Genomic DNA, 22,500 nt, shown 5'->3' with positions numbered 1-22,500 from the left:
CCTGTTAAAACTTGTCTGATAAGAACCAGATTGTAAAACAAGAACATCAACAACCTTAACCCTCTCCCTACACAAACACAGTCATGTGGAAGAGACTTTGGATCTCTGGAAATATCATTCAATCAGTCAGTGACATTTACTTTTAGATGTTTTACAGACAGAGTCACCAACTAGTAGCTCTGGTTCTTACTTATTACTCATAGTTGTCCTGTATGTGATACTCAGAGTAATACTAGTCTGAAGCTCTTCTTCTTACCTGTTTCTCTGTCCTTTCTGCTGCAGCTGAGACTGTGTCATGGCCTTTATGTTCATCTAAAGAACACAGATAACAGATACACTGCTGGTCGGTACGGCAGAAAATCTTCATCACTTCATCATGAAGAGAGCAGATCTTCTCCTGCAGTTGTGTGGAGGCGTTGACCAGCTTGTGCTTCTTAAAGGCAGGAGATTCATAGTGAGTCTGGAGGTGAGTCTCACAGTAAGAGGCCAGACACACCAGACAGGACTTGAGGGCTTTCTGCTTTCTCCCAGTGCAGACATCACACTCCACATCTCCAAGTCCAGCATAACAGTGAGCAGGAGGAGCAGCTTGGAGTCTTGTCTTCTTCAGATTCTCCACTAATTCAGCCAACAGAGTGTTTTTCCTCAGAACAGGCCTGGGGATAAAGCTTTCCTTACACAGGGGGCAGCTGTAGACCCCCTTCTGATCATCCTGATCCCAGCAGCCCTTAATACAGCCCATACAGTAGCTGTGTCCACAGGGAATAGTCACCGGATCCTTCAGTAGATCCAGACAGATCGGACAGCTAATAGAGTCCATGCTCTCTGCCATTTTGCTGCACACACGACCAGACTGAGCAGCGTCGAGTGTCAGAGACACTGTAAGTTTTGTTTTCCTAGAAGTGCTTGTGGGCGGAACACTTCCTTGTTCTGTGTCTGTGTCACTGTCGGGGGAGTGGTGTGTGTGTGTGCGTTTATGTGGTGTGTGTGTGTGTGTGTGAGAGTAATGCTCCACCCTACATTCCACAGCAGAGTGTCAGAGATATTGTAAGTTTTGTTTTCCTAGAAGTGTTTGTGCTTGTAGGCGGGAACACTTCCTTGTTCTGTGTCTCTGCAACTGTCGGTGGAGTGGTGTGTGTGTGTGTGTGTGTGTGTGCGTGCGTGCGTGCGTGTGTGTGTGTGTGTGTGTGTGTGTGTGAGAGTAATGCTCCACCCTACATTCCTCTCAGCTCCCTCCCACACACACCACATCAGGTTGCTACACGTGTTGTCGGCATTGACAAACATTTCAGTGACAGTGACATGCGCGCGACGCATGCGCGCCGCCATCTTGGTTTTGATATCCAGTGGAGTATGTTCCATGTTAACGTAGTAGGGTTATCCAATGGAGTAGGCTGCATGCTAACGTTGCATTCATAGCCGGTGGAGTATGCTAAATGCTATTGTTGTATTCTTATCCAGTGAAGTAGGCTACATGCTAATATTAGCACTGCATCGCGCGCATGTCACTGAAATGTTTGTCAATACCGACAACACGTGTGGCGAAGAAGACGGACGTGCGAATCGACCAATCAAAAGGCAGCGTCTGAGCGACTCAACCTAGCCTGCTACCAAATCCACCAATCACGCAGGGAGGGCGTGTACCAAGATGGCGGCGCGCATACATCGCGAAGCCCGCTGTCTCGCTGAATTAGTGGCTATTTGCGTGTTTATTTCAAGAATTCTCGCTAAAAACAGTTTAGCGTCCATATCGTACAGCCGACGACAACTTCTGGACATCGGCTCCGGCATTCCAGACATCTTTTATCGACGCAATACCCTGAGATTAGAGCAGAACAGCGGGACCAGCTGACTCCGCTACACCGACCGGGATGGAAAACCCAGCCGAGGGAGCCGAGGTGGGCTGAGAGCTCGGCTCAAGATAACATCCACATCGACTCTCACTACCTCGTCTTTTCTCCTCACCGATGTTCCTTCCCTGGATGAGACAAGATGGATGAACTGCGGCTGCGGATCCCCCCCCCCCCCCCCCCCCACACACACACACACACACACACACACACACACATGGATGACGGACTGCAACATGATGGTTCTCACGGAAACCTGGCCCAACAGCGAGGTGTGGTGGGAGGGGGGGCTGCTCTGTCTTCACTCTCTGAATATGTTTGCCCTCCTCAAATCCTGACCCTCCTGGCCTTAGATCAGCTCATGGGACTCCACAATACTGCACTAACCCAATAGCTATCAAATACATGATACCAGACATAGAAATCCAGTCACTACAAAGGGATCCATGGTTGCTTGCTCCCCTGTTGAGAGCAACTATAACTCTCACTTATGCATTCTTATCATAATGCACCACAGTGATCTTTTGGCTGCATGTAGCTGCTCTCTGCTGGACTGGGGAGTCCACCCTGTCAACTACAGACACTGAGGTGAGATCTCAGACTATTCTTGTTGTCAGACACGTCATTACTAAGTGTCTGTTACATTATCAATGATACTCTTGTTGCTCTGCAAGGCTCAATGATTGAGACAGACAATGTCCATTATTTTCCAATCAATTCCTATATCATGGTTGTGTGTGTGTGTGTGTGTCTGTGTGTGTGTGTGTCTGTGTGTGTGTGTGTGTGTGTGTGTGTGTGTGTGTGTGTGTGTGTGTGGTTAGGTGTGGGGGCACTCTCAATAACCTTTCTTTCCTCAATTCCTCATCAATCTGGCCTGAGATCAGCTGATGGGGCTACACAACCCAATAGCAATCAAATATACCAGACTGAGAAATACATTGACTACAAACATGCCTGTGATTGGCTTGAATAATGAATTCTTATCATAATGCCCCACAGTGATCGTTTGGCTGCATGTATTTATTTGTATTCTTCATTCAGGCTGAATGGATGTCACCTCACAGAGAGATGCTGTGAAGCGTTGGCCTCAGCTCTCAGCTCAGACTCCTGCCACCTGAGAGAGCTGGACCTCAGTAATAATGATCTAGGTGACGGTGGGGAGAAGCTGCTCTCTGCTGGACTGGGGAGTCCACACTGTCAACTACAGACACTGAGGTGAGGTCTGAGACTATTCTTGTTGTCAGACACATCATTCCTAAGTTACATTATCATTCTATGGAATCAATGATACTTGCACTGAAAGGCTCAATAATTGAGACAGACAAAGGACATTATCTTCCAATCAATTCCTATAGTGTGTGTAAGTGTGCATGTGTGTGTGTGTGTGTGTGTGTGCGTGTGTGTGTGTGTGTGTGTGTGTGTGTGTGTGTGTGTGTGTGTGTGTGTGTGTGTGTGTGTGTGTGTGTGTGTGTGTGGTGGGAGGGGGTCTGCTCTGTCTTCACTCTCTGAATATGTTGCCCTGCTCAAATCTTGACCCACCTGGCCTTAGATCAGCTCATGGGACTCCACAATACTGCACTAACCCAATAGCAAGCAAATACATTATACCAGACGTAGAAATCGAGTCACTACAAAAGTATCCATGGATAATTGCTCCCCTGTTGAGAGCAACTATAACTCTCACTCATGAATTATTATCATAATGACACTGAGGTGAGGTCTGAGACTATTCTTGTTGTCAGACACATCAGTCCTAAGTGTGTTACATTATCAATGACACTTGCTCTGCAAATCTCAATGATGGAGACAGAACATTTACATGATCTTCCAATCAATTCCTAAACTCTTCACTGTGACAACTCTAGTCCTACCACTTTATTTGCATTCCACCTTTTTCTTTTGTCAACTCCCAGAACGTCATCCCGTGCATGCACCCTTAACCTAGGACTACTTTCCCCTCCAAAAAGATGAATAAGTCAATATAAGGTCCACAATCTGAGCGGTCTTCATAGTTTAAAAAAAGCGATGAAGGATACCGTCTTACCTATCTCAGATGGGGTGTTTTTGAGTAACCATTTCATAGGGACAGCAACACATGCACAGTTCAATAACAAGATGCCGACCTTTAGGTCAGGATGGCCTTGCAGCTGACTCAGCACATCCCCACCAACAGATATAACCCAGGGGACAGATATAACCGCTGTCAACCTGACTGGCTGTCTTGATTCGTACCGTTACTACATACAATCATAAACAAGTATAATACTGATCATAAAGGAATCAATGAACAGTGTATGACTGAAAAACTATAATCCTCATGACATGGTCATACTGATTAAAATAGATTGTTGTTTGGCTGTATTGATTATTAGAATATCATAAATGACAGATGAGAAATCTGTCTCCCCTCACACTATCAAGGAGGGAGCATGGGAATAAGGCACACAATGCAACAATCATTTATTGTACAGCTTATAATTACATCATATTCAGCTCTATTTATCATTAAAGGCAGAATTTCAAAGAGTGTATGTGTGTGTGAAGGGGGGGGGGCACTCTCTGAATACCGTTACTCTCCTCAATTCCTGAACAATCTGGTCTTACATCAGCTAATGGGGCTACAGAACACAGCACGAACCCAATAGCTAGCACATATACCACACTTAGAAATACAATGACTACAAACCTGCCTGTGATTGGCTTGAATCATGAATTCTTATCATAATGCAGCACAATGATCGTTTGGCTTCATGTATTTATTTGTATTCCTCATTCAGGCTGAATGGATGTCACCTCACAGAGAGATGCTGTGAAGCGTTGGCCTCAGCTCTCAGCTCAGACTCCTGCCACCTGAGAGAGCTGGACCTCAGTAGTAATGATCTAGGTGACGGGGGGGAGAAGCTGCTCTCTGCTGGACTGGGGAGTCCACACTGTCAACTACAGACACTGAGGTGAGGTCTGAGACTATTCTTGTTGCCAGACGCATCATTCCTAAGTGTATGTTACATTATCATTCTATGGAATCAATGATACTTGCATAGAAAGGCTCAATAATTGAGACAGACAATGTACATTATCTTCCAATCAATTACTGTGTGTGTGTGTGTGTGTGTGTGTGTGTGTGTGTGTGTGTGTGTGTGGTGGCAGGGGGGCTGCTCTGTCTGCACTGTGTGAATAACTTTACTCTCCTGAAATCCTGACCCACCTGGCCTTAGATCAGCTCATGGGACAATACTGCACTAACCCAACAACTAGCAAATGCATTATACCAGATGTAGAAATCCAGTCACTACAAATGTATCCATAGTTAATTGCTCCCTTGTTGAGAGCAACTATAACTCTCACTCATGAATTCTTGCACCACAGTAATCGTTTGGTTTCATGTATTTATTTGTATTCCTCATTCATATGTGGCCTTTCAACTGCCAAATGAAGAGGATTTAAAGCTGCACATGTACATTAGAGAGGAATAATCAGATTCTTGATATCTGATGGAGTGACACTATTTCCCCAGGTTGTCAGGCTGTGGAGTCCCAGAGGAAGGCTGTGTTTCTCTGGCTTCAGCTCTGAGGTCTAATCCCTCCCACCTGAGAGAGCTGGACCTCAGCTACAATCACCCAGGAGACTCAGGACTGGCGCTGCTCTCTGCTGTACAGAAAGATCCACTCTGTAAACTACAGACACTCAGGTAAAGGCTGAATATGTGGCTGGACGTATCAATGAGATGAATGCACTGTATCTATTTTCCACATGATTGTGAGTGTGTCATTCAACCTCTGTGGGTTCTTCTGTGGTTGATATAGTGTGGACCATGGTGGAGAGTGCAGGCTCAAACCTGGGCTGATCAAATGTAAGTCACCACCGCTGTAGAGAATAGGACTGTGATATTACTCAAGAACCAGGGTACAGCAGAGTTCAAACAGAGCACCAGTATTGTATGTTACATCCTAATGGTCTCTCCTAAAGACCTCTTCACCCTGTACCACTTTCATTGTAATTTCTGTAAATGTAAATGTATTCATATGTAAATGTAAAATATTAGTAAATGTGAATTAGTTGTATCCCTTGTAAAACATTTTAAATTAATAAGTCATATTTTTGGAAAAAAATAATGTTATCATAACAGCATGACATTGTGAATATTGTAATTTATTCAATTATATTGATTTGATGATTATTTTTGCCCCCTCAATCAGATGCCTGTGAGCTCACACTGGACCCAAACACAGCACACAGACTCCTCTCTCTGTCTGAGGAGAACAGAAAGGTGACACTGGGGAGAAAGGAGCAGCCGTATCCTGATCACCCAGAGAGATTTGACTCCTGGTCACAGGTGCTGTGTAGAGAGGGTCTGACTGGGTGCTGTTACTGGGAGGTAGAGTGGAGTGGGGGAGTGGCTGGTATAGGAGTGACATATAAAGGAATCAGCAGGAGAGGGAGGGGTGATGACTGTAGGTTGGGATACAATGACAAGTCCTGGAGGCTGTTCTGCTCTGATGACAGATACTCCGCCTGTCACAATAAGAACAACACTGACATACCTGTCCCCTCCTCTGGCTCCCACAGAGTAGGAGTGTATCTGGACTGGCCGGCCGGCACTCTGTCCTTCTACAGGGTCTCCTCTGACACACGGACCCTCCTGCACACATACCACTCCACATTCACTGAGTCCCTCTACCCAGGGTTTTGTCTTGGGTATGGCTGTTCAGTGACCCTGTGTAAACTAGTCTCAGGGAGATCACACTGAACACCAAAGGCTCAAAGATGATTGATCAGAACATGATGCAGTTCGATAGTGGTGTGTTTTCACTGAGATGTTGGATGTACAGATGTTCCCTCTCCCAGTGTGCAGTGTGTGGGGTGTAGTGTGTAGAGTGTAGGGTGTAGTGTGTAGTTATATTATTTTTTATATATTATTATTATATAATTATGTTTTTTTTTTAATGTATATATATATATATTATTAAATTAAATAAAATGCATCTGATAGTGAAATAGACTGCAATAGAATAGGTACTGTCGGCCATCATGCTTTATGTTAACATGTATAGTTTATTTCCCTCTTCTATTCTCCCATGGACCAAACACAACTACCAAACCTCATTTCCCCCCCAAGTGCCTCTGTGTTTTGGTAGTAATGACAGTAACTCTCACCTTCTGCCTCCTCCTTCTCATTCTGATGAAGGCAGCACTAGTCTACTAGCCTGAACTAACCCTGGAGTCAAGGTCCTTCATTTACTACAATGATGATGATGATGATGATGATGTCCATATAAACAAAGTGTTTGTGAAACAAAGAGCCATGTTACCTCATGTTGACTCTCCTCATGTCAGAGAGGCATGTCTTGTTTGCATGTACACCAGAAATAATACACAATGTACCATAATGGACTGAAATGGACGTGTGAAAAGATAGAATCATGTGTAAATAAAGAAAATAACCTGGTAGATAAAAGTGATTACGTTTATTTATTTTTGCCATCAATCCTCACGCAATATCCCATCATGACAAAGGGAAAACACGTTTTTTAAACATTTTGAAATACAGAAATATGTCATGTACAGAAGTATTCAGACCCTTTACTATGACACTTTTAACATTTGCTAAAAAGCAAAAATGTCTTAAACAAGTCACTCAACAAGTTGAGTTGAGTCTGAGTACAAGGATAGTTGTAACTATTATCCTTGATTTAAGATGGACTCAATTCAACTTGTTGAGTGACTTGTTTACAACATTTGTGCATTTGAGCTCAGTGTGATAAAAGGAAGAAAACAAGTTGTTTGGGTTTGTTTTTTCTCTGCTGAAGAAATGTGTGTTGGTTGTGAGTAGCTCTATTACGACGATTTTGAAACTGCTAACCCTCTTGGTTCCAAGAAGGTGATACACAAAATTGAGGGTGTCTACTTTACTCTAAAAAATCTTCAGCTTCCTTGTTTTGAACAACCATTGTTTGGCTCAGTAATTCAAGCAACAGGAGATAATCTGGCTTTAAATAGCTTGTTGAGGTTTGTGGAATCTTTCAGTGCAACACATTTTTGTAGGTTTTGTTTAATGAGTAAGGAAGAAGTGCAATATGTATTTACTGAGAATCATCCTGGGTTAATTTTCCGTTCCAAAGAGGGTCATACTGAACATTGTAGGTCACTAATTGAAAATCCTGAACTGCGTTCATTATATGGTGTTAAAAAGTCATGTGTGCTCAATTCATTAGAGTATTTCCATAACACTGATAACTATGCTGTTGATATAATGCATGATTTGCTAGAGGGTGTGGTACAGTATGAACTTAGGCTGGTTTTTGAGTACCTTGTTAAACAGGGCTATGTCTCTTTGAACTCATTGTCAGACAGGATACAGAGCTTTAATTACGGTTACACAGAACATAAAAACAAACCAAGTGGGTTAAAGATGGATGATAAGAGCAAACACCTGGGTCAGAATGCCGTCCAGTCATGGTGTCTTCTGCGCAACATTCCACTTATATTGGGTGATGTCATTGAAAGGGATAACAGTCACTGGAACTTTCTTCTGCTTCTAATACAGATAGTCAATATAGTGTTTTCCTACACCATAACTGATGGGATGGTATCTTACTTGAAACATCTGATCTGTGATCACCATACTCTGTTCAAAGCATTGTTTCCCGACAAGAAGTTGATCCCCAAGCACCATTTGATGATACACTATCCGAGATGCATACAAAAAATTGGCCCTCTTATCCATATGTGGTGCATGCGATTTGAAGCCAAACACACATTTTTCAAAAGATGTGGTAAAAATTTAAAAAATCTCACCAAATCATTGGTGAAGCAGCATCAGCGCCAACTGGTGTTTCAATTTGAAAGTTATTGTTTTAGACGATTTGAATTTGGTCCTACAACATCAAAAACAATCAGCACCTTGCAAGGTGGGGAAGAACTTAGTCAGACATTATATTTAGAAGCATGTTCAAGTGTTTCAAGCACCAACTGGGTCAGAAATGATGGTACTGATTACCAGGTTGATTTGTTCATATGCACTGGATGTACCGATGATCTCCCTGCTTTCAAAAAGATCTGTGATATTATTATATACGAAGAGCGTGCTTTCATAATAGCCTGTAATGTAGAAACAATGTACTATGATGACCACTTTAATGCCTACTGTATAGAAGACCAAATGGATGAGTTTTCTGTTATCTGCGTGGATGAACTGACTCATTTCAAACCATTTGACAAGCAGTGCTCTAATGAGAATAGTCACAAAGCATACATAGTGCCCTATTCTTATATGTAGAAAAGTTCTCAGTAAATACAGATTGCACTTCTGTCACAAAGTTGTCACAGTGTTAGGGCTGGGTGGTAGTGTGGTGGACCCAAGAGCGGAGAGATACTCAGACAACAGCGTAAAGTGTTCTTAAGCGGGGGTTTTAATATCAAAGGTAGGGAGTCGGGAACAAACAAACACTGGGACCAAACGGTAAAACAAAGGTGGAGAAAACAAGGTCTTTAAATAAAGTACTCACTTAACAAGTGGAAAGATAATACAAACGGGAATCACTGGGACTGGCGATACTAGCAGACAGACAGGGTACTCACAGACAACAGGGAGAATCTCAGACGACGACATGGGGGAACACACAGGCTATTTATACAAACAGGGGACAGAACACACAGGTGATATGAATGAGGGTGATTCAAGGTAGATTGGGAGGCACTGACCCGTATAGCCAGAGGGGGGCGCCAGAGTCACCGGACAGAAACCTCAGGCATGACACACAGTGAAGTTATTACATTATTTTTTATTTTGAATAAATAAGCCTCAAAGTCTGGTACTATTCTGTGACATACATCATCTAATTTTGTTCATTCCATCTGTAAATAAGATGTGATGAAATGCTTAGTAATAAAAACCATGCATATTTACTTTGTACCTTTGCTTACCTACAGAAGGGAGCCAGTGTGACGTGTACATTTAAATTGTCTTTGTTTTATCTGCCATCAAGATCTGGATGATAACAAAATAAAAAATGTTTTTCATAAAGCAATCAACTTGTACGTCATTCTTATTTTTAATTGGTTTATTACCGAATTATTGAAATATTTAAATGTTTTATTTTAATTGTATAGTAGCATATTTTGACTTTATAGTGTTAATGAGGCAACTCCTTTTATAGAAATTCAAATCACACTGAGAGAGTTAATTTCTAACACTAAGCACTGGAGTTGAAAACATGTAACACTGGTAAATGTTAACCAGTGTTAAATGTCAACTATAGAAAGAGTTGATACATAACTCTATTATAGTGGAAACATGGCAACACTTTCAAAAGTGTTAAATTCACTCTGTGGGGAGTGGACCCCTCCGGACACTTTAAAAGTGTTGAAATTAACTCTATTAGAGTTAATTTGAGTCTGTCGATTTTGCTGTGTTGTGATTCAACTACTCGTGATTCAACTACTAGTGATTCAACTACTAGTGATTCAACTACTAGTGATTCAACTACTAGTGATGATTCAACTACTAGTGATGATTCAACTACTAGTGATTCAACTACTAGTGATGATTCAACTACTAGTGATTCAACTACTAGTGATTCGATTACTAGTGATGATTCAACTACTAGTGATTCAACTACTGATGATTCAACTACTAGTGATTCAACTACTAGTGATGATTCAACTACTAGTGATGATTCAACTGCTAGTGATTCAACTGCTAGTGATTCAACTACTAGTGATTCAACTGCTAGTGATTCAACTACTAGTGATTCAACTACTAGTGGTTCAACTGCTAGTGATGATTCAACTACTAGTGATTCAACTACTAGTGATTCAACTACTGTCTCCCGGCAGTCAGGCCCTGTACAGGACCCCGGACCAACCCTCCGACTAACAGGTATGGACGTCAGCCTGCAGGGTCTTACCCTGTAAGCTACTTCCGAACAGGTCCGGTGTAGGTTGGTGTGGATTAGACTCACTCCGCTGATAACAGTCTATGTCCCATAGTTCCTCCATTGACTTCCTTTACCCACTTCAGTTGAACTGAAAACTCCCCCGAAAACCGTACACAGAAGTGGGTAACCTCTATGGTTAACGACTGCTCTAATCTTATATGAGTGCAAGTTGGTGTGGTTGCGGAAAGGTGTTTATCGGTAAGTACAATTTACCCAAAGGAGGTAATGATGGGCTAGATATAACCATTCTGATCCTATGATGAAATATGCACAGTAATCTATAACCTTTTATGTCACTAGGAGGAGGTAAAATACTAATGATGAATGGAATAGTTCAATAAAAATAACATTTTTAAAAATTTAGTTTAGAAAACTGTTACTTTAAATGCAGGTTAGATTGTTTAATAATGGATTAAAGCATTACAGCATAGCTAAGTTATCATAAAAATGGGTTACAGACAGAGTATTAAAATATAAAAATGATGAAAATATAAAAATTAGAAAAATTAGAAAATAATAAAATCTCTACCTCTATCCCTCCTCTGCCTAATGTACTTGTCTGTGAAATTTAGAGAAGTCCCAGTTCCTCTCCGTCGAGTGAAGCCGGTTCCTCAATCCAGTGGCGAGTCCGTTAGTCAGGATTTGATCAGAGTGTGAACTCCGGCCACGGAGAACTTCTCGGGCACCAGACTATGAGAGCTCCAGTTCCACCCCGGGGTGAGGTATCCAACACGCTCCGTCCTGCTCCGGTTCTTCAGGTTTTAACGCTCCTCAGCGGGGAATGACCGCTGCGCTGCTCCGGGGAGCTCTTTTTATACTCTGCTTTTGATCCAAAACTCCTCCCATATGACATAATCTCTGTTTACTAACAGACCCAAGATTCCTCACATGTGACATCTTCTTTGTCTACAAACAGAGCGGTGTTTAACCCTTTGAGCGATTAGCTAGAACCGTGGCTAAGCTAAGCTAGTAGCTAAGTAGCTTCCTTCTAAAGTAAATAAGGAAGTGCTTTTGGGGAAGTCCTTTTAAGGAACTTTCTCTGTCCCTCAACTCTCAGTGTTACAAAACCTCATCAACATCAATACAATACATCCAAACAGTAATACAGTATAGTAATCACACATATCAATAGATCAAAACCAATAAATCACTCTATACTTCACATTGTTACACTTAATCATTGTTATCATTCTCATACTTGATTATGGACACAGTAGTACTTTTTGTTGGGGATTCCCACCACCTGACATACTTCACCCCGAAGGCCCTATATAATATCCCCTTATATGCAATAATAAAACTCCGTATCATCAAAATAAACGTCAGTAATATAGTATCATACATCAGTAATCATCCCTGAGTAAGATTCACACAATCAAACATTGGTATTCTTATATTCTTAGTACTTTCATTGGTAGCATGCCGTCATCATAATGAGGCCTAAGCAGACATGTTGACACGGGGTCATACACTCACACTCTAGTTCCTCTTAAGCAGTTATGCAGTCACACATATTTGAATCAACTTATCATTCATAAGCAGTTATGCAGTCGCACCTATTTGAATCAACTTATCATTCATAAGCAGTTATGCAGTCGCACCTATTTGAATCAACTTATCATTCATAAGCAGTTATGCAGTCGCACCTATTTGAATCAACTTATCATTCATAAGCAGTTATGCAGTTGCACCTATTTGAGGGATAGATGGAAGATAAAATGTGTTTCAGGAACATCCTCAGCCGCGGTGTCCCTCGTCAGGTCGGGCCCCCGGCTGCTAAGCTTTTTCTCTTTCTAGCAGTGTCATGGTGATTCACCAAGGTTGCTCTCAAACCTCGGGACGATCCTGCCGTGCTTAACTGGGGAACGTTGGGAATGGTGTTCAGGCCGGGGAAAGGACGTGCTAGACTCACCCTCGGTGACACAACTCAAACACCCAATCTAACCAACTCTTATATACACACACACACACACACACACACACACACACACACACACACACACACAGACACACAGACACACACAGACACACACAGACACACACAGACACACACAGACACACACAGACACACACACACACACACACACACACACACACACACACACACACAGGAGAAGGAACAACATGTACGTTGGATAGAGAGACAGGTGAAAGAATCTATGGAAAGTGAATTACAGAACATGTCCATGTTGTACTGACAGAGAAGGAGAGCTGTCTTCACATCCACTCCCTGCTATCTTACACACAGCAACGTGATCCAGCATCACAACTCAAACACCCAATCTAACCAACTCTTATATACATACAGACACTCTCTCCTGTGTTATTCTCAGAGTTCATCATCAGTCTGATTTGATCATCTAATCATTCATCTGGATTGTCAGATGCATTTCCATCAAAAAAAATAAAAAACATGTAAGCTTCTATTTTTTGTCACTCTATTGCAGTCTATTTTACTATCAGATGCATTTTTATTTAATATATATGTGACATGTGACATAATATATATGTGACATTTAATATATATGTGACATAATATATATAGTGTGTAGGATTGTTGTGTGTAGTTATATTATGTTTTACTATATATATATATATATATATATATATATATATATATATAGTAAAACATAATATAACTACACACAACAATCCTACACACTACACACTACACCCGACACACTAGGAGAGGGAACATCTGTACATCCAACATCTCAGTGAAAACACACCACTATCCAACTGCATCATGTTCTGATCCGTCATCTTTGAGCCTTTGGTGTTCAGTGTGATCTCCCTTAGACTAGTTTACACAGGGTCACTGAACAGTCAAAGTACAAAAACCTAAACCCTGGGTAGAGGGGCTCAGTGAATGTGGAGTGGAATGTGTGCAGGAGGGTCCGTGTGTCAGAGGAGACCCTGTAGAAGGACAGAGTGCCGGCCGGCCAGTCCAGATACACTCCTACTCTGTGGGAGCCAGAGGATGGGACAGGTATGTCAGTCTTATTATTATTGTGTATGGCGGAGTAACTGTTACCAGAGCAGAACAGACTCCAGGACTTGTCATTGTATCCCAACCCACAGTCATTACCTCCTCCTCTCCTGCTGATTCCTTTATATGTCACTCCTATATCAGCCCACCACCCACTCCACTCTACCTCCCAGTAACGGCGCCCAGTCAGACCCTCTCTACACAGCACCTGTGGCCAGTAGTCAAATCTCTCTGGGTGATCAGGATACAGCTGCTCCTCTTCCCCCAGTGTCACCTTTCTGTTCTCCTCAGACAGAGAGAGTTCTCTGTGTGCTGTGTTTGGGTCCAGTGTGAGCTCACAGGCATCTGGGGGAAGAGCAGAGGGAGGGAGGGAGGGAGGGAGAGAGAGAGAGAGGGGGACGGAGGAAGAGAAAGAGAGAGAGTGATGGAGGGAGAGAGAGAGAGGAGAGAGAAAGAGAGAGAGAGGAGAGGGGAGAGAGAGAGAGAGAGAGAGAGGGGGAGAGAGAGAGAGAAAGAGAGGAGAGAGAGAAAAAGAGGAGAGAGAGAGAGAAAGAGGAGGAAGAGAGAGGGGGACAGAGGAAGAGAAAGAGAGAAAGGGATGGAGGGAGAGAGAGAGAAGAGAGAGAGGAAGAGAGAGAGGGAGAATAAGAGAGAGAGGAGGAAGAGAGAGGGGGACAGAGGAAGAGAAAGAGAGAGAGAGAGAGAGAGAGAGAGGGGAGAGAGGAGAGGGGGGAGAGAGTGGGACAGAGGAAGAGAGAGAGGGACGGAGGAAGAGAGAGAGAGAGGAGAGAGAGAGAGAGGGGAGAGAGGAGAGGGGGGAGAGAGTGGGACAGAGGAAGAGAGAGAGAGAGAGGGAGAGAGAGAGGGGAGATAGAGAGAAGGAACAGAGAGGGGGATGGAGGAAGAGAAAGAGAGAGGGATGGAGGGAGGGAGAGAGAGAGAGGAGAGAGAAAGAGAGAGGGAGAGAGAGAGGAGGAAGATAGAGAGAGACGGAGGAAGAGAAAGAGAGAGAGGGAGGGAAGGAGAGAGAGAGAGGAGAGAGAGAGAGAGAGAGAGGACGGAGGAAGAGAAAGAGAGAGAGGGATGGAGGGAGAGAGAGAGGGATGGAGGGAGAGAGAGAGAGGAGAAAGAGAGAGGGAGAGAGAGAGAGAGAAAGGAGGAAGAGAGAGGGGGACGGAGGAAGATAAAAAGATGGAGGGAGAGAGAGAGAGAGGGAGAGAGAGGAGAGAGAAAGAGAGAGAGAGAGGGGGGAGAGAGAGGGAGAGTCAGATATGTAGGCTGTCTTTGATGAGTCTCTCCCTCTCCTAGAGATCTCTAGTTGTGTCTCAGGGTTTGTGGAGAGGATCAATGGAGGGAGGGAGGGAGGGAGGGAGAGGAGGGAGGAACAGAGAGAGGGAGGGAGGGAGAGATAAAGAGAGAGAGAAACTGTCAGCTACTTCAGGAGAAACACACTCACATTGGAAGAACTGGTCCTGGGCTCTGGTCTTGGGCTCTGGTGGCAGGAAAACATCCACTCCATTCACTACAGACGGGAGGGAGGGAGGGAGGGAGAGAGAGAGGAAGAAAGAGGAAGGGAGGAGAGGGAGGGAGAGAGAGAGAGAGAGAGAGAGGGGAGGTAGGGGTAGAGGGAGGGAGAAAGGGAGAGGGAGGGAGGGAAAGAGGGAGAGAGAAAAGGAGGGAGGGATGGAGGGAGGGATAGAGAGAGGAGGGAGGGAGAGAGAGAGAGGGAGGGAGGGAGAGGAGGGAGGGAGAAAGAGGGAGGGATAGAGGGAGGATGGAGGGAGGGAGAGAGGAAGAAATGAGGGAGGCAGAGAGGGAGGGATAGAGGGAGGGGGGGAGAGAGGGAGAAAGAGGGAGAGAGGGAGGGAGGGAGAGAGGGAGGGGGGGATAGAGGGGGGAAGGAGGGAGGGAGGGAGGGATAGAGGGAGGAAGGAGGGAGGCAAGAGGGAGAAAGAGTTAAGGAGAGGATAGAGGGTGAGAGGGATGAAGGAGGGAGGGAGAGAGGGAGATAGAGGAGGGAGGGAGGGAGCGAGAGAGGGAGAGGAGGAATTGAGGGAGGGAGAGTAGGAGAGAGAGGGAGGGAGGGAGAGAGAAGAGGGAGGGTGGAAGGGAGAGAGGGACGGAGAAAGTGGGAGGGAGAGGATAGAGGGAGAGAGGGAGGGATGGAGAGAGGGATTGATAGAGGGAGGGAGGGATGGAGGGTGAGAGGGAGAGAGAGGAGGGTGGGAGGGAGAGAGAAAGAGGGAGGAGGGAGGGAGGGAGAGCATAGAGGGAGGGAGAGGATAGAGGGAGGGAAAGAAGGAGAGATAGAGAGAGGGATAGAGGGAGGGAGATAGATAGGGAGAGGGGGGGAAGGGAGGGAGAGAGGGAGAGGATTGAGGGAGAGAGAGAGGAGGGATGAAGGAAGAGAGGGAAGAGGGATAGAGGGAGGGAGGAAGAGAAAGAGAGGAGGGATAGAGGGAGGGAGGAAGAGAGGGAGAGGAGGGATAGAGGGAGGGAGAAAGAGAGAGGGAGAAGATAGAGGGAAAAAGAGGATAGAGGGAGGGAGAGAGGGAAGGAAAGAGGGAGGGAGGGATGCAGGTCGGGAGGTATAGAGGAAGGGAGGGAGTGAGGGGGGGAAAGGAAGGATAGAGGGAGAGAGGGAGGGAGAGAGGGAAAAAGGAGGTAGGAAGAGAGGGAGGGAGAGTAGTAGAGAGAGGTAGGGAGGGAGAGAGAGGCACGGAGGGAGAGCAAGAGGAGGGAGGGAGGGAGAAAAGAGAGGGGAGTGAAAGAAAGAGAGAGAGAGAAAGAGTGAGGGAGGGAGAGAGGGAGGGAGGGAGAGAGAGAGGGAAGGAGGGAGAAAGAGGGAGGGAGAGAGGAAGGGAGGGAGTGATAGAGGGTGGGAGGGAGGAATGGAGAGGAAGGATAGAGGGATGAAGGAGGGAGGGAGAGAGGGAGAGAGAGGAGGGAGGGAGGCAGAGAGGGAGGGAGAGGAGGGAGAGAGGAAAAGAAATAGGGAGGGAGAGAGGCAAGGATAGAGGGAGGAAGGAGGGAGGGAGAGAGGGAGAGATAGAGGGATTGATAGAGGGAGGAAGGAGAGAGGGAGAGAGAGGTGGGAGTGAGGGAGAAAGAGAGGGAGGGAGAGGAAGGAGGGAAGGAGGGAGAGAGGGAGGGAGAAAGAGGGAGGGAGAGGATAGAGGGAAGGATAGAGGGAGGGAGGGAAGGAGGGGGGGAAGGAGGGAGGGAGGGAGAGAATGAGAGAGAGGAGGGAGGGAGGCAGAGAAGGAGGTATAGAGGGAGGGAGAGAGAGGAGAGAGGGAGGCAAAGATGGAGGGAGAGGAGGGAGAGAGGGAGAGAGATAGGGAGGGAGAGAGGGGGAGGGAGGGAGGGAGAGAGATAGGGAGGGAGAGAGGGGGAGGGAGGGAGGGAGGGAGAGGATTGAGGGAGAGAGGGAGGGATAGAGGGAGGAAGGAGGGAGGGAGAAGCAGAGAGGGAGGGACAGGAGGGAGAGAGGGGGTGAGGGAGGGAGGGAGAGGATTGAGGGAGAGAGGGAGAGAGAGTAGGGAGGGAGGAAAAGGGGGATAGAGGGAGGGATAGTGGGAAGGATAGAGGGAGGAAGAAGGGAGGGAGGGAGAGGTGGGAGGGAGGGAGAGATAGAGGGATTGATAGAGGGAGGGATGGATGGTGAGAGGGAGAGAGAGGAAGGAGGGAGAGAGAAAGAGGGAGGGAGAGGATAGAGGGAGGGATAGAGGGAGGGAAGGAGGGAGAAAGAGGAGGGAGGGAGGGAGAGAGGGAGAGGAGGGAAGGAGGGAGGGATAGAGGGAGGGAGAGATAAAGGGAGAGAGGTGGGGGAGGGAGGGAGGGAGAGGATGGAGGGAGAGAGGTAGGTAGAGTAGCAGAGAGAGGTAGGGAGGGAGAGAGAGGCACGGAGAGCAAGAGGAGGGAGGGAGGGAGGAAAGGGAGGGAAGGAGAGAGAAAGAGGGAAGGAGGGAGAGAGTGTGGTAGGGAGGGAGAGAGGGAGGGAGGGAGAAAGGGAGGGAGGGAGAGGGAGAGAGGGGGGTAGGGAGGGAGAGAGAAAAAAAGACAGAGAAAGAGGGAAAGAGAGAGAGAGAGAGATTGGATGGAGAGAAGAGGTAGGGAGGGAGGGAGGGAGAGAGGGAGGGAGGGAGGGAGGGGGGGAGAGAGGGAGAGAGGGAGGGAGAGAGAGAGAGAGAAAGAGAGAGAGAGACATGTATCAGTCAAGGGTTGGAAACATGGACAGGTCCCACATTGTTCTGATGGGGGGGGAAAGAGAAGGCCTCACTTTGCAGGTTAACCCTTTGGGGACCAGGGGTATTTTCTCCATTTTTACATACATTTATTCTTTCTCAATTTGAAGTCACTTCCATACAAAATAATACCCAAGTGTTTCATATCAATATTTTCAGTACAAACTCAGCTTTCTTGATTGTGATAGATGTTTACCCCAACAGCACTGTGTGAAGAGGTAAGTAGGCCTAAACCTGAATATTTCGAATCCGTTTTTCAGAAATGTTTCAAATCCCACGTGAAAACAGACCTTTACCCATGTGGATGAATTGTTTTGGTGCATGAAATTCATCTATGAAGTCCTGAGCTACACAGAAATGGTATACAATATGAATAAAATACTAGACAGAATATAAAAAAGGACTTCTAATGGATCCTTGTAAACACATCTTCTCTGCTTTCTGTCTCTGTCACTGTCACTGAAATGTTTGTCAGTACCGACAATGCCGACAACACGTGTAGCGAAGAAGATGGACGTGTAAATCGACCAATCACCGACGGTAAAAGGCAGTGTCTTAGCGACTCAAGCAAGGCTTCTACCAAATTCACCAATTACGCAGGGAGGGTGTGTACCAAGCTGTTCTGAGGCTCATAGCTCCGTCTGTGAGTGAGAGGGCATGTCACAGGAGTGCAGAATCGAAAGCTGAGAGTCTACCGATATTTAAACCATGTTTATACGCCGAATTATCACGGAGATATTGATCAAAACATTTTGGAAACCCGTGAAAACGCGGCCGCACGTCAGTAGGGTTAGGGTTAGGGTTACGGGTTGGGGTTGGGGTTAGGATTAGGGGTTAGGGTCTGTTGTTGGTTGGATGTTTTCATTGACGGTTTAGTATTTGGGTTTGGGGTATGGGTTAGGGGTTAGGGTCTGTTGTTGGTTGGATGTTTTCATTGACGGTTTAGTATTTGGGTTAGGGGTCAGGGTTAGGGTCTGTGGTTGGTTGGATGTTTTCATTGATGGTTTAATAATTGGGTTAGGGGTCAGTGTTAGGGGTTAAGGTCTGTTGTTGGTTGGATGTTTTCATTGAGGGTTTAGTATTTGGGTTAGGGGTCAGGGTTAGGGTCTGTTGTTGGTTGGATGTTTTCATTGAGGGTTTAGTATTTGGGTTAGGGTTAGGGGTTAGGGGTTAGAGAACTCTTGTAAAGAACATGGCAGTCTTGAGTCACAAAAAAACGTGGTAAAGGAATGGCGAAATCAGGCTAGAATTAAGGTCTTAGAATGGCTTTCACAAAGTCCTGACTTAAACCCCATTGAGAACATGGAGTGGAATGTGCTGAATTTAGTTGAACTGCACCGATTCTGTCAAGAGGAGTGGTCAAAGATTCAACCAGAAGCTTGCCAGAAGCTTGTGGATGGCTACCAAAAGCGTCTAATTGAGGTGAAAATGGCCAAGGGACATTTCATCAAATATTAGCATTGCTGTATGTATATTTTTGACCCAGCAGATTTTGTCACATTTTTAGAAGACCCATAATAAATTCATAAAAGAACCAAACTTCATGAATGTTTTTTGTGTCAAAGAAGTATGTACTCCAATCAATCCATCACAGAAAAATAAGAGTTGTAGAAATGATTGGAAACTCAAGACTGCCATGACATACATGTTCTTTACAAGTGCATGTAAACTTCTGACCACAACTGTAACTGGTCTGAAGTTGAGGTGATGAAAGTTGAGCAGGTAGAGTTTGTAACCCACCTGTAGTTGAGATGTTGGGTTAGGGTTAAGGTTTAACCTTAACCCTAACCCTAACCCTAACCCTAACCCACCTGTAGTTGAGATGTTGGGCCATTCTCCCTTAAGGAGGTCCTCTAGTTTGTCTCTCAGCTCAGACACAGCCTCACTCACACCTCCAAACAACTGAAGAGGACCCTCAATGATGCTGGGGAAGTCTGAACATACACTGGGACTGGAGAGAGACTGATAACTCTGGAGAGAGAGAGACAGAGAGAGAGGCAGAGAGAGACAGAGAGAGAGAGAAACAGAGACAGAGAGAGAAAGAGAAGGAGATAGAGAGAACAGAGGATGAATGAATAACTGAACAGTAATCTTGTTTCAGTATTGCAGATGGAGGGTCAGTGTGGTTACCTGGAGGAAATGGATGGGATCCTCTGTGTGTGAAAGCTGCTCCAGCTCAGCGTCTCTCCTCCTCAGCTCAGCTATCTCCTGCTCCAGTTTCTCCACCAGTCCTTCAGCCTGACTCACCGCTGCCTTCTGCTGGGCTCTGATCAGCTGCTTCACCTCAGACAACCTTCTCTCAATGGAGCGGATCAGCTCCGTGAAGATCCTCTCACTGTCCTCCACTGCTGTCTGTGCAGAGCGCTGTTAGGACACACACACACACACACACACACACACACACACACACACACACACACACACACACACACACACACACACACACACACACACACACACACACACACACACACACACACACACACACACACACACACACACACACACAAACGTCTTAAGGCAATTGAATCTTATCAGACAGGAAAAAGCCCTGGTTTTGATGGCATACCAGTAGAAGTATATGAAACTTTGGTGAGATACTGAAACATCCATTACTGGCAGGAGAAGTTCCTCCAAAAACAACAAACTATCTGACACACAACAAGAGGGTCTGATCTCGCTATCACTGGTCAGTATAAAGACCCAGTCTATTTAAGGACGGGCCTCTCCCTAAAAGCTTCAATCATTCAAAAACTATACTTTACTTTACCAAACTGGTTGTGTAGCAGATTACTAAAAGAAGCTCACCCTCGATTTAAAAAAGGCCTGTTGGCCTTCATACAGATCACAACATCTCAGTTTTGGGATGTTGAAAATGAAATACTGTGCAAAGTATCACTCTTGTTAAAACAAGGCATACAAAGCTGGTTACAATTTCAATGTTATCCTCCAGAACAATCAGATCAAATATTACAGCAAATAATCAGATTAAATTCAAATATACTATTTACTAATAGTGTGTGTGTGGATGGAGTTGATATATCTTAACACGTACAACAGGAAAAACACCAAATAAACCATAATGGACATCAATGACCATGTAAAATAATAAATAAATGAATAAATAATAATAACATAAATAGGTACCTAGTGATGGAATATATTTGTAATAACTATTAAAATGAATAAAACAAACAAAGTACTTAAGTCCTCTGATGATGGGGGGTAGTGACTGGGCAAAAAGAAGAAAAGAAAGAAAACACACACACACACTCTCACACACACACACACACACACACACACACACACACTCACTGTGAGAGACTCCACAGCCTGTTTGGTCTCCTTCAGTTGCTTCTCTCTCTTCTGGACTCTCTGCTGGACTTCCTGCTGACTCATCCCCAGCTGACGCTGTAGACACACACACATTGTTACTGTATACTACACACTGTTATGATTCCAGAAGAGAGAGAAGCACTGTTACACTGTTATGAGTCATCGTACCTGTGAAAACTTGTCTGATAAGAACCAGATTGTAAAACAAGAACACCAACAACCTTAACCCTCTCCATACACAAACACAGTCATGTGGATCTCTGGAAATATCATTCAATCAGTCAGTGACATTTACTTTTTGATGTTTTACAGACAGAGTCACCAACTAGTAGCTCTGGTTCTTACTTATTACTCATAGTTGTCCTGTATGTGATATTCAGAGTAATACCAGTCTGAAGCTCTTCTTCTTACCTGTTTCTCCGTCCTTTCTGCTGCAGCTGAGACTGTGTCATGGCCTTTATGTTCATCTAAAGAACACAGATAACAGATACACTGCTGGTCAGTACGGCAGAACATCTTCATCACTTCATCATGACGAGAGCAGATTTTCTCCTGCAGTTGTGTGGAGGCTTTGACCAGCTTGTGCTTCTTAAAGGCAGGATATTTATAGTGAGGCTGGAGGTGAGTCTCACAGTAAGAGGCCAGACACACCAGACAGGACTTGAGGGCTTTCTGCTTTCTCCCAGTGCAGACATCACACGCCACATCTCCAGGTCCAGCATAACAGTGAGCAGGAGGAGCAGCTTGGAGTCTTGTCTTCTTCAGATTCTCCACTGATTCTGTCAACAGAGTGTTTTTCCTCAGAACAGGCCTGGGGATAAAGCTTTCCTTACACAGGGGGCAGCTGTAGACCCCCTTCTGATCTTCCTGATCCCAGCAGCCCTTAATACGTATGTACGTATGTATGTATGTATGTATGTATGTATGTATGTATGTATGTTAGTATGTTTGTATGTTTGTATATGTGTATGTTATTATGTTAGTATGTTTGCATGTATGTATGTATGTATGTATGTATGTATGTATGTATGTATGTATTAATATGTATACAGGTTAGTACAGGTTAGTACGTACATATGTATGTATGTATGTATGTATGTATGTATGTATGTATGTATGTATGTATGTATGTACGTATGTTG

The 22,500-nt window shown here is 44.8% G+C and overlaps 3 protein-coding genes across 3 annotated transcripts in view; 1 reads left to right on the top strand and 2 right to left on the bottom strand.

Moving 5' to 3' along the window:
- LOC310823910 (tripartite motif-containing protein 16-like) overlaps window positions 1-832 on the bottom strand; it is a gene marked incomplete at its 5' end in the record, with an annotated part of 12,260 nt that extends 11,428 nt beyond the window's left edge. The window contains one exon of the mRNA XM_083696851.1: window positions 257-832. Coding sequence (XP_083552977.1) covers window positions 257-832 — 576 coding nt within the window. The remainder of the gene's footprint in view (window positions 1-256) is intronic.
- Window positions 1-11,714, top strand: part of LOC310823739 (uncharacterized protein) — a gene marked incomplete at both ends in the record, with an annotated part of 320,139 nt that extends 308,425 nt beyond the window's left edge. The window contains 6 exons of the mRNA XM_083696588.1: window positions 2,892-3,065; window positions 4,628-4,801; window positions 5,365-5,538; window positions 5,654-5,700; window positions 6,047-6,190; window positions 11,659-11,714. Of these exons, the coding sequence (XP_083552714.1) occupies window positions 2,892-3,065; window positions 4,628-4,801; window positions 5,365-5,538; window positions 5,654-5,700; window positions 6,047-6,190; window positions 11,659-11,714 (769 nt within the window). The remainder of the gene's footprint in view (window positions 1-2,891; window positions 3,066-4,627; window positions 4,802-5,364; window positions 5,539-5,653; window positions 5,701-6,046; window positions 6,191-11,658) is intronic.
- Window positions 11,715-13,243: 1,529 nt separating this feature from the next.
- The window catches only part of LOC310823738 (tripartite motif-containing protein 16-like protein), a 17,726-nt gene continuing 8,469 nt past the window's right edge, over window positions 13,244-22,500 (bottom strand). Inside the window, exons 3-6 of the mRNA XM_083696587.1 lie at window positions 21,935-22,137; window positions 20,153-20,356; window positions 19,841-19,993; window positions 13,244-14,112 (exon numbers count right to left, since the gene is read on the bottom strand). Coding sequence (XP_083552713.1) covers window positions 13,582-14,112; window positions 19,841-19,993; window positions 20,153-20,356; window positions 21,935-22,137 — 1,091 coding nt within the window. The 3' untranslated portion in view covers window positions 13,244-13,581. The remainder of the gene's footprint in view (window positions 14,113-19,840; window positions 19,994-20,152; window positions 20,357-21,934; window positions 22,138-22,500) is intronic.

The sequence above is a fragment of the Argentina silus genome (genome assembly GCF_951799395.1).
Source record: "Argentina silus genome assembly, chromosome: Y".
Classification (NCBI taxonomy): domain Eukaryota; kingdom Metazoa; phylum Chordata; class Actinopteri; order Argentiniformes; family Argentinidae; genus Argentina; species Argentina silus.
The sequence above is the reverse complement of the archived record's forward strand: the minus strand, read 5'-3'. Positions and strand labels throughout refer to the sequence as shown.